Below are 11,943 nucleotides of genomic sequence, written 5' to 3' on the forward strand. Positions count from 1 at the left end.
GACTCTCTCACGAAAGTGAGGAGCATATTTCCCAAAATAATCAACTATTCCTTGAAGTCAGGCAGCCTTTAAAGACTTTCCAGAGAAATATGAACCTAATTTAGCCAATTGGCATTTGAAATGGAAATAATAAAACTGCAGAGCCCAACAGTGGCATTCCTGCAGCTGGCTCTCTGCGTGTTGCTTCACATGCCAGGGAAAAATTGCAGGATGAGCAGATCCACATGAAATGTGTGATAAAAGTGAGCAAGGGGGAGAAAAAAAGTCACATGGAAACATTTTGAGCCTTGAAGCCTTACGAGGGAGGAATAACGAGGGCATGTGGCAGAGAGATGATTGACGGAGGGATGGGGAGACAAAAAAACCAAGAGGGAGCAGGAGAGACTGAGAGGGAGGGGACAGACAAGTTATTCTAGTTGCAGACAGCTGACAGAGAGCTTAAAATAAGATGGAGACATCGAATGTGCATATATATTCTGCAGCTACACTCACAAACCATAAAACGTGTGCACGGTCAAAGGATTTCATGCCCCTAATTGTTTTCAGTGCAGGAGGGCCAAGAGTCGAAGAGTCAGGCTGAGTTAACATCGTGCTTTATTGTTTTCCAATAGAAAGTGTTGTTTCCTATGATCAAATTTCATATAAAAGAGACACAAAGTAAAAACTTAAGCAGTACTGTATCAGACTCCTAGTGTAGTAATAAATATAAAATGTCGTCATGAGATAGAAAAGATTAAAGTTGTGGGGCAGGGCTAAAGAAACACATCATAACTGACCTGAAACTGGAAGAGCTCAAAGATTGATTTACACATTCACAAATATAGTCTCACACCACTTCTGCTGCCACACACACACACACACTTACATACAATGCCAAATAAATGAGCTGTCACTCAACAAATCCAACACACACTTTCATGTTTAAAGCCCAGCTGGTCACGTTTGATGGAGCTGGAGAGACAGGCAGATAACTCAGGAGCTAAGACCATCATGTAGATATGTGACATACTAGATACAGTTACCACACTTATTACATAGTGAAGCTAACGGAGATACTGGAATAAAACTATAAACTGCTATCTCCCAGCGCTGCCTTATCAAAGGAGGATTAGTGATGCACGTGGTGATGCAGGAGAGGAGGGGGGAGACTGGAAGGACGAAAAGTGAGAAGTGCTCTTGTTCATTGTCGCTCGTAGACTCTGGTGCATACCACATCATCTGCTTTCATGGTCTGAAAAGAGAGGACAATGTGAATATTAAAGGGGGACTATTATGCATTTCCATATTTTGTGTCTTATATAGTGTAACAGTGAAGGATGTTCATATTAAATGTGACCAAAGTTTCAAATAATGTGTGAAACGTAATTAGAAGTAATCTCTGTCAGTAAAAAAAACTCATGTTTCCTTAACTTCCTTAACGTTGTTTTCTATTTCTATCTATGCTGCTAAATGAAGCTACATGCTAACGTCAGGGAAACATGTCATCTTGGTTGATAATGTTGTAAATTTCCCCCCAGTTTCGGATCATATTCGTGCTGGAACATGTCCGTTTGTGTTTAGCAGCTTTTATTGTTTTGTTTTTTTGTTGTTGTTGTTGTTTTTACAATAAAAATTTGTGCTATTCTCTGTTACAGTCATTCCCTTGCTACAGGTACACCGCTCATATATAGCTACATGCTAACATCAGAGAAACATGTAAATTTGGTTGTTGATGTTGTCAGTTGTCCCCCGATTTTGATCATATTCCTGCTGGAGCATATCCAGTTGCTGCAGAGATCAGCCTTTCATTGGGCTGAACGAGCCACCCGCTGAAGTCCCGCCCTACCACCTCCGGTTGTGTAGCAGTTTTCAACCGTTTTCAACACGTCCTTTACTAACTTTTGCGGTGTTTGATCTTGCGGGGATGTAGCCATTTTTCTGCCATGGTTTGCATCCTGTAGGTGATATTTTTGTGGGCGTGTTACACCAAAACCTGTTTCCCCCTGGCAATATTTCTGCAAGTGCACCGTTGCTGTGGCACCGCCCAGAACGACTGTGATTGGTTGAAAGAAGTACAAGCAGCCGGGACGTTTTTTTCTCTAATCTCACAGTGAGAGTCGGCCCAGCCAGACCTTTCTTTTCTTGAGAAAGGTCTGGTGAGCGAGACTACTACGGACACGGAGAGCAGCGTGCCTGCTCTCATGGGACAAAGATCCTCTGAGAAGAAAGACGGTTCACTCTGCTCTGCCGCCAGGAACAAACTGGGAGGCAAAGATCCTCTCTGAAGAAGAGGGTTCACTTTGCTGCAGGGTTCACCTACGTATATTGTTTCTCTTCTGATACAGTCACTGTGTGCATCACAACCACTGTAGTGTATTGCGGAAAAAGCTTTAAAAGACGGTTACTGGCAGCAAACTTGTGGATGTCCTTTGTTTACATTTTTTGTAGCCACTTCATTTAAATTGTCTGCCTTGTGATTAGATTTAATTTAAAATATTTATTTTGTATGTGTTGGTCAGGTAATGTTAAATAAAAGTACATGATGACTAATGTACTGCTTTGGGGTCAATTCTTAATATAAACAGTATAGTAATAGTAACAATAGTAATGCACCAGGTCAGAGGGTTCCTTGTTAAATATACTTCGTTAGTTCTCAGAAAATATCTTAATATCCAAGCAAATTTTGTATCATAATTGAAATATACTTGACTGAATCGATATTGAACTGAATTGAATCAAATCGAATTGTGAATCGGATCGAACTGAGTCCTTGAAAATCGAATCGATCTGGAAAATCTGAATTGATACCCAGCCCTAAGTTGTGGTTAGAAGCTTTTATTGGTGATTTTTTAATGATAAAAACATCCTGCTATTCTCAGTTGCAGTCATTAACCGGCTACAAGTGCACTGCTAATGTAAATGTAGCTACATGCTAACATCAGGGAAACGTAATCCTGGTTGCAGATGTTGTCAATTTCTCCTTCATTTTGAATCACAGACTGGCTAGAAAATGTTCAGTTGTAGTTAGCAACTTTTATTGGTGATTTTTCACAGAAAAAGTGCAGCTGTTCTCTGATACAGTCATTCACCGGTTGCAAGTGCACTGCTTGCGTACATGCAGCTACATGCTAACGTCAGGGAAACTTGTAATCTTGGTCATGGATGTTGTCAGTTTCTCCTTGATTTTTAATCAGAGTCTGGCTAGAAAATGTCCGGTTGTGTTTAGAAGCTTTTACTGGGAATATTTCACGGTAAAAAGTGAAGTTATTCTGCTGAGACGCCAAGATATGGAACACCCAGAAATGCTGACCAATCAGAGCAGGCTGGGCTTTCTCAGGAGAGGGGCTTAAAGTGACCAAGGGTGAATACAGACGTTCCAGCACAGACAGTATGAGGAAAATACTGTTTTCAACTATTAAAGCATGTAAACATGTTCTGTTAGAAACCTTAAATACAAGTATGTACTTGAAAAGTAGCATAATAGGTCCTCTTTAAATACTGGTACGCTCATCTACGGTTCACTGTGAATTCATATTAAAAATGGAGCATTTTGCTGAAAAAGCCATTAATTCTGATTTTCTCCAAACCAAATTGAGCTATTTGTCTCCCACAGTTAAGACCAACATAATGTCAGTGTGCCAAACTGTTTTGAACAAACACTATTTAGGGAAAGTTGTTTAAGCAAACATGCCACTCTGTGCAAAACACTCACACAGTTATTATTACTGCTGGCTTCTAAAAAGCAGTTGCGGGTTTGGTGCTTAAGAGCACGTCAGGAGTCTGAGATTTGAACTTTCTGCCAACCCTCAAGCAACCATCGCCCCATAAATACTTGCTGTGTTTGCAGTTTGTTCAATTCCAAAACACTTCTCTCCAGAAAGGACTGTGGAGGATGCATGTGTCATCTCCAGTTGGACTGGTTTACTGGTAGACTTTGGTCAAATAATTATTTTAAATTGTTATCAAAATTAGTTTCAGTTAACCTGAAGTGCCAGTTGGGTGGGATTTCTTAGTAAACACAGTTCTGTTTGTGGAACAGGCACTTTAGTATTCACAGAGAGTTTTGGTAGCTGTCAGTAGCAGAACAAAACACTGCAAACTAGTTGGAAATATTTTTTAAAAACATTTTTGACTTAGACTTGTTTAGCACTTCTTTATCAGCCCTTCAGTAAACACATCACCATCATAATTATCTATTATTTGCCTTGTTTTGATATGTGCATTTGTAATCTCGACTGAAGCTCTTTCATCTTCTGCCAGGGGAACAATTAGATTGGCATTATGGTGCTCTAAGCTCAGTCATATAATTATATAATCTTAAGGCAACGCCTCAGATCATAGCCTGCAAATAACAGTGTAATTTAGTTGTACAAATAGGGTACTAATAAAATACATATCAGTGCTACAGTACAAAAATGTTGACCAAAAAAAAAGTTCCATTTAAGAGTGGCATAGTGAAAAATAGGGAGTTATTAAAAGATGGAGTAACAATACTGATATTCTGAGGATTTTACAGTATATGTATAATACATTTTTAGAGTACAAAATCTGTAGAAATGCTGGGTACAGATGGGAGTTTTCATTTAATGATTCATTATAATGTTTCTATTTCTAATGTTAAGAATTTAATTATCATAAGGCTAATTTCTGTAGTATAGTTATGTAGTTTTGGGGTAGGAAGACACAGCTGAACAAAAATCATATGTGCTGTTAGACAAAGTCACTTGGCCCATGATTTGATTTGATTGGATTTTGCTTTAGTGACAGAAAAAAATCAGAACTTTGTCTGTGTTTCACATAAATACACATATACACAACACCATTTAACCAAACAACAAAACCATACAACAAACACTACATATTACATTAGACATTACAAAACAGGGATGCAGTGCAGAGCATGGTTTATGCCCTGGCTCAGTATTCATGCTCTATAAAATTATGAAATCACTCGCTTCGCATCGAATGTTAGGGATCCAAAAGTTGTCGCAGGGCTTGGTTGTGTACCTTTTAAAGTTTTGTAGCTAGGCAGTCGATGCCCACTGCATGCGCAACTCTTCAATTCCACTCGGAGGACTGGCAAAGAAGGTTTGCATGTAAAGACATCTCTAAATTATTAGAATGAAATAGTCGTGACACGGGGGAAGATGGCTTTTAGCTGCAGGATGTTGAAGACCACAAGAGATGGTTGTAAAAGCTAAAAAAACAGTTATGGACAGTGGCGACCCGGTGGGCAGCAAAGCGGTATAAACTAATTTGACTCAGTGGTAATTACAATACACAGAATGCAGTGTTTGGCGGTACATGAGTGTTTGCTACTGTTGCCAGGTGGCCTACTTTTTCAGGGATGTTCTTCCAGAAACACTTGTAGCCTTCTTGCTTATCCACAGAATAATTTGTTTGTATGTCTTCTGCGTTCCGAAGTTGCAACGAACAACACATTGAGCCTAAACACTTCTGTACAGGATCGTCGCTCGCGGGCCATGTACGGAGGCCTGCACCACAGTGTCTCACGAGAGTATAAGCGAAGCTTTAGGAAGCTTAACACAATACTCAAAAAACATTTAAAGTACCCTGGTGGCCTAAAAAGGCGTAAAAAATGCATCTACAAAAATTTCTGTCAGAGTCAAGCTGATTTGTAACTGTAGTCTGATTTCAAGCCCAAAACATGTCCACAACACTTCAGGTACATGTGGTTAACAATTTTATTGATACCCCATATTTACAACAAAACTACACTGTAATCTGTGTTCTTTACAGTAATGAATTTCCTTTGTTGGTTCTAGATCTAAACTTTGGTTGAGTGGATAGTTTGTGCCTTACCAGGATCAGTTTGCCATCGTTGGTTATCTCTCGGGTCCAGGACGTCTTAGGCCCTTCTCCTTTCTGCAGAGTCTGCTCACATCTGATCTTACTGTCAGTTTCCCAGCATGGGAAACTCTGAGGACAGAGAAAGAGAGAAGAAGAAAAACCATTAGACACACTGAACGTATAGATGAATAGATATCGTCGTCATCCAAAGGGAATAGAAGATAATGAGAGAGGGGCTAATGCTGAGAGACAACAACAAAGTTGGAGCTGAGCGATCACTGTAAGGTGATAACTTGTGATGCACTCATCGTTACTAGAGCGAAGCTCTGGCTGGTTGCATGTGTTTGCTTTGGAGACGGCCAAATAGAGGCCATGTATGGGAAGATGGGGAAAGCCATGGGGAGAATTAGGGAGGGACGGAGAGCAGGAAAGGGCAAGAAGGGGGAACAGAGGGGAGATGGGAAGTTGAAAGGGGTCGTAAAGAGTGTGAAGGAGCATAGTGTAGCATGATAGGCCTTCAGAGACCAAGGGAGGAGGAAAGATATGCTATCAGTCCAAATATGATGAAAAGCCAAATTAAACAGATTGATGTAATCTGGACAGCTCCCTCCCCAAACGCCCATTTATTCTGTGTGTGTGTGTGTGTGTGTGTGTGTGTGTGGTGGGGGGGGTGCGCAGAGAAAATAGTGTGTACCGTGCAGGGACGCCCATCCACTGTGGTCTCGTTGAACTCCTGCCCCACAGTGAAGGTGATGTGGGTGGTGCGGACTGTGGTTGAGGTTTTAATGGACAGCGTCTCTCCGTCCTGCGTGATTTCCACCAGAGGCTTGGAGGCTGCCTTTACCGCAATCATACGCAGCATCATGTTCACACCTACACACACACACACACACACACGCGCGCGTAAGACAAGGAGAAAATGACTTGAAAGAGTACATTTAAGGAGAGATTTGGGGTTCAAACAAAGAACTACACACAAAGGCACAACAACAAGGTAAACATTTGCTCTTGCACAAGCTGTTGTGGCCACTTTGAATGAATATTCCCATGTGAGCAGTACATGCCTACAAGGAGGGCAGATCTTTTTTGTGTCACACAGCACTGGTTTATAGAATTCAGCCCTAAGGGGCAAGGCCAACTAAACCTGTTTTTTTTTTTTTTTTTTTACTGTACAACCATAGGCCTTAGGCCCTGTGCGTGTGTGCATGTTTGAATGGTGTGGTGGTGTTGCTGCTTGTTCACCGTCTTCTCCTGCACACTCAGGGTAAAAGGAGCAGCCTAGCATTGCAGAGCTCTGTCCAATAATGATGACAGAGGAAACAATGAGGTCATGGCCAGCACATCTGCATTCTCCTCAGACTTAATCATCTTTGCACACACAGACACTCTAACAGACAGACTAATATGTTGATTTGTATTGTCTGCACTGTCATCTGCACTGTTCTCCTTTATTAAACCACAGAGATAGCACAATCAGTATTCCCATAGCGTGCTGCCGTGAAACTGATGATACAGCGTGGGAAAAGAGAGGGAACCAGGAGCAGACCGGTGCAGAGGGAGGAAAGGAGGGGGAGAGAGGGGAGGAGGTGGGGGGAATCAGACAGACGAGGGGCAGTGGTCTGTGTGTGGTGTGTGAAGATCTCTGGCCAAGTGTGAGGGGAAGTGTGTGTATGTCGTCCAGTGGGTATCTGTCGGCGAGTTGGGTTTCGCACTTCTCACCTCTCACACATTCCCACCTGTCACCAAGGGTAAATATATACACACTCTGAAATGCACAGTCATTCACCATGCATCAGGATGTGCAAGCTGCACACTGTACGAACTGTATGTGCAGCACACACAACACACTATTTTGGTGCATTGTCATCATGTGCAGATTAATTTTGCATCATGTAAAACATCATGTAAGACTGATGATTACCTCTTGCATCGGCCTGTGCATTCATTATACCTAATTCAGTGTCCTATTAATGTCTTTTTTTATTTTAATAGGCTATATTTAGTACCACTTTAACAGACATGCAATCAGGGGTGGAAAGTAGTACATGTACTCAAGTACTGTACTTAGGGGCACTTTTTGTGGTTTTCATACTTTCTTTAAGTATTTTGATTCTATGCTACATTATAGGAATAATCTACTTAATTTAAAGGAAAAGTAATGTACTCTTTACTGCACGAAATTTACATTATGTAGCAGTTACTGTCACCAGTGACACCTGAGATAGAAATTTACATCCAAAACATACCTTACAGCATTGTTATAGATTAAACTATCCAACAGTACAGTATGTAAATAGATTGAAATTAGCTCCACCTCTGCCAGCTGCAACATTAAAATGCTGCTTACATGCTAATGCATCATAATTAGAAAACCTGGTCACTGAATGGGACTCAGTGTGCAAATATTTGTTAGTATGTGAGTACATTTTGCTGACAGTACTTGTGTACTTTTATTTTAGAGAAGTTTTAAAGCCTGACCTTTAGTTGCAATGGAGTATTTTTACACTGGGGCATAGGAACTTTAATTTAAGTACATAAATATTTCTTCCACATACGATAATGTGGTGGCAAAAGCAGGTAGTGCAGAAAGGATTGGTGGATCGATCAATTAGTTGCTCAACAGAGATGTATTTCCACCAATTTTTGCTCCCTCCAGACTCTAAAGAAGTGGGCATTTGTGGCTTTTCTCTGTCTTATATTCCTAGTATTGTTACCATTTTAACCATTTTGTGACATTTTGGACAAAGTGATTTAGCAGTTTAAAATAACTGACTTTTTAATTGATTAGTTGATATGTAAATTATCTTTAGTTGTAACCTTAAAGGTGTACGACTTCCAACAACAAAAAATATCCAAAATTAGTTCATGCATGGATTTAGCCTTGAAAGACAAACTAAAATAGACAAATAAAAATAGAAACTTGGCACCACTTCCCATTATATATTTATATAATGACTCTACATCCTAAAGATTAATGTCAACCTTAAAAGGTGAGGAAACTGATAGTGGGGTTCAAACATGCCTGCTAGCTCCAGGAACCTTGGTTGAAAATTTATCTCTGAGAAACAAAAGTTTAGATTCTTTCAGGCGACAAACCAGCCTGCAGACACTAACGTATCTTCAGTCTGTTGGCTCAGACTGAAGAGAGGAGTCAAGTGCCGGCCTGTGGACCATTTGGGAGCCACAGAGGGGGCCAACGCTTCTCAAGTAACTGCCAGTTGCTAGAAGTTAGAAAATTACCTGAACAGACTTCTGCAGACCTGTGACTAAAATGCTTGAATTCTCACAGACCTGGCCACACGAGGACACAGATAGACAGACGGTCTGGGTCAGGGGTCAAAGAGCAGAGGGCAGAGGAAGCATTTGGGACACGGAGATGAGCAAAGAGGGGAGGAGAGCAGGAGTGAGGAAAGGAAGAGAGGATGGAGGGAAGGAGGAGGGTACTGGGTGCTGACAGGCTGCGTCCAGCTGCGCTTTGCCCTCCAATAAAGCCATGGGCCATTCCTCTCTGTCAGTCATGCCAATGCAGAGGGAAATTATAGGAACACATGCTGTGGTACGTCTGTCGATGTGTGTGTATGAGGGAGAAAAGACTACAACTGTATCACTTAGTGGAGTTCAACCCTAAGTTCCTCCCTCACGAGTACTTGTCTTACACCTCTGTCTTTCTACTCACACACAAGCACATTACAAAAGCGCATACAAGCTTTAACCTCACAAATGCGCACAGACGACCCTGCCCTCGCGTTATTAGGCACAGTGCCATGTCATCACATTGCCATCTTTCCTTTTGTAATAGCCCCCCACGTTCCGCCTCTCTCTCTCTCTCTCTCTCTCACACACACACACACAGATGGAAATAAACATGGTTATGGATACATTAAACGCTAATTGGTGCGTCAGTCTAACAGGGAAGTCGGAATTCGCGCTCCCGCCCAGTGGTGATGTGTCTACATTCAGAACAATAGTGCCACTTGACAGCTATTTCAATAACCTCAATGTGCAGTAGACTGTGTGTGTGTGTGTGTGTGTGTGTGTGTGTGTGTGTGTGTGGGAGTTAGAGAGGGGAGTAAAAGGCGGCGTTGTTTGATGCAGTCATCTCACACATTCATCATATTCATCTTCCCTGTGCGCTTACGTGATGATATGGATTCCAGGTGTGCACTGGCAAGTCATCTAATAGGAATTGGCTACTAACGACAGACGGCTCTGACTACGCGCGCGCACATGCACACACACACACACACACACACACATTCACGCACACACCCTGACGCCAGACTCCATATGCAGCAGTGATGTGAGAAAACATTGTGAATCTCAGCAGCAGGTGTTTGTCCTTTTTTTCCCCGACTGTCACTTCAGATAATGATGTGACTGTCCTGCACTGTATCGTGCCATAACGGTCCTCTTCAACACACACACACACACACACACACACACACACACACACACAATCTGAGGCTGCGACACAGACAGATGTGCCGCCGTTTGTCTCTATTGTGTTTGCAGGGTAGGCCAAAGGGGGGTAGGAGAGAAAAAGGGGTGAGGGCTGGCTGGGGGCCAAGCGCTGAATTTTGGGTTCTGCAGAATGACAAAGACCCCCCACCCATGCGTGGCACAGAGGGTGATCCTCGCTGGCGCACGGACACAGAGGAAGATTTGACCTATAAATGTGCTGAGAGAGCTACAGTTTGAGCTGACACATCTGATCTGTGTCATTACGCACAGAAATAAAAGCTTCATAAGAAACCACTCTTGCGCAAAAAATGAGTCAAGCTTCCACGGTAGGCTGCTGTGATTATTTTTTTTATCATAATTTCTATCACTTACCCAACTTTTTCAAGAGTTCCTCGAAGTTCTCAGAACTCCTCATCTCCCAGGTGCCGGCAAAGTTGGGGATTTTGCGCTCCATGTCAGGCTGCAGGTGTAGTTTGCGGATTAATATAGATGAACTGTCAGGTCCAAGTGTTGAGGGTGTGCTGCAGTCCCTGCGCGTCTACGTCTTCCTTATGAATCCCGTCTGGGTGTGTGGGCGCGCCGGATGGTTTGACTCCACACTTCCAGTTATTTCTGCCCTCTTCCCGGGATGAGTGACCGACTGTCGGGGCTGTTACCACACCTATGCACCGGTGCACTGTATAAGCGGCTGCGCTACAAATGAATGGCACGGAAAGCAGAGATACTTGTGTAGGGATGCACACGCCCCGTTCTATATGGACACGCCCCGCAGGCCACCAGATTACAGGCAAAGGTCCTCAGTGCCTCGACCTGACCACGCCCCTGAAGGCAACATTTGCACTTCAGAACTGCCCATACAGCCAGCAGTTGGAGACGCCTCTCATCCACGCGCTACCTTGAATCAGACCGTGCCCTGAAGGTGCTGTGCGCTCTGGAGAAACCTCTGCAGACTTTCTATAATATCATATAAAATGTTGAGGTGTGTGATGTGCTTTGCCACTTGCGATGCAGCCAGTCGTATCACGTTTGAGTGTATGACTTCAACTCGGTGAATATTATTAATGCAAAACAGAGAGGATGTCAGCCAGGCCAGTCTGTTGACAGAACATGTCTTGGCAGGGCGGTGCGAAGGAAGAACCAGTCAACTGCTAGACTGGCAGACTGAATGGATGGCAGTGCTTGTGTGAGTGTGTGCGTGCGCTTGTGTGTGTGTGTGTGTGTGTGTGTGAGTGAGAGAGAAAGAGAGGGTGTTTGTGAGAAAGAGGCAGAGAGGCCAAGTTCACCCCCAGCCTCCTGTGCGCCACGGCGGTGTGTCATAAAAATAAAAGCGGTGGTAATGGGATACAGCTTCTGGCCTCGACCGGTGGGCTATCCATTTAACGGGGGCCTGCGTCAGAGGAAAAAACACCCCGAACCCAGGAGGGAGGTAAAGAGAGAGAGGCAGAGATTAAAATAAGAGGTGGGACTGGCGCAGGTCGGCGGTGTCTCTTCGGAGCTTTTCGCCCCCCGCTGCTCGGACGGAAGAAAGGGGAAAAGAGGAGGAGGAGGCGCCGGGACATTTGGAACAACGCGTCAGACGGGCCAGTGGGGCAGGGTCAGGGGCCCTGCGGGGTCGGAGGTAGCCCTATAAAGAGCACGCACACTCACACACACATTATATAATTGCGCACATGCACGCACGCACGCGCTGAT

At 43.2% G+C, this 11,943-nt stretch overlaps 1 protein-coding gene across 1 annotated transcript; it reads right to left on the reverse strand.

Moving 5' to 3' along the window:
• Positions 1 to 577: 577 nt before the first annotated feature.
• On the reverse strand, positions 578 to 10,855 carry crabp2a (cellular retinoic acid binding protein 2, a). Its single transcript, XM_033639845.2, has 4 exons — positions 10,624 to 10,855; positions 6,485 to 6,663; positions 5,803 to 5,919; positions 578 to 1,231 (listed from the first exon to the last, which is right to left on the reverse strand). Exons 1-4 carry the CDS (start codon positions 10,703 to 10,705, stop codon positions 1,181 to 1,183), a joined length of 429 nt encoding a protein of 142 aa, XP_033495736.1. The 5' UTR covers positions 10,706 to 10,855; the 3' UTR covers positions 578 to 1,180.
• Between the last annotated feature and the right edge of the window lie 1,088 nt (positions 10,856 to 11,943).

This window comes from Epinephelus lanceolatus, chromosome 10 (genome assembly GCF_041903045.1).
Source record: "Epinephelus lanceolatus isolate andai-2023 chromosome 10, ASM4190304v1, whole genome shotgun sequence".
Classification (NCBI taxonomy): Eukaryota; Metazoa; Chordata; class Actinopteri; order Perciformes; family Serranidae; genus Epinephelus; species Epinephelus lanceolatus.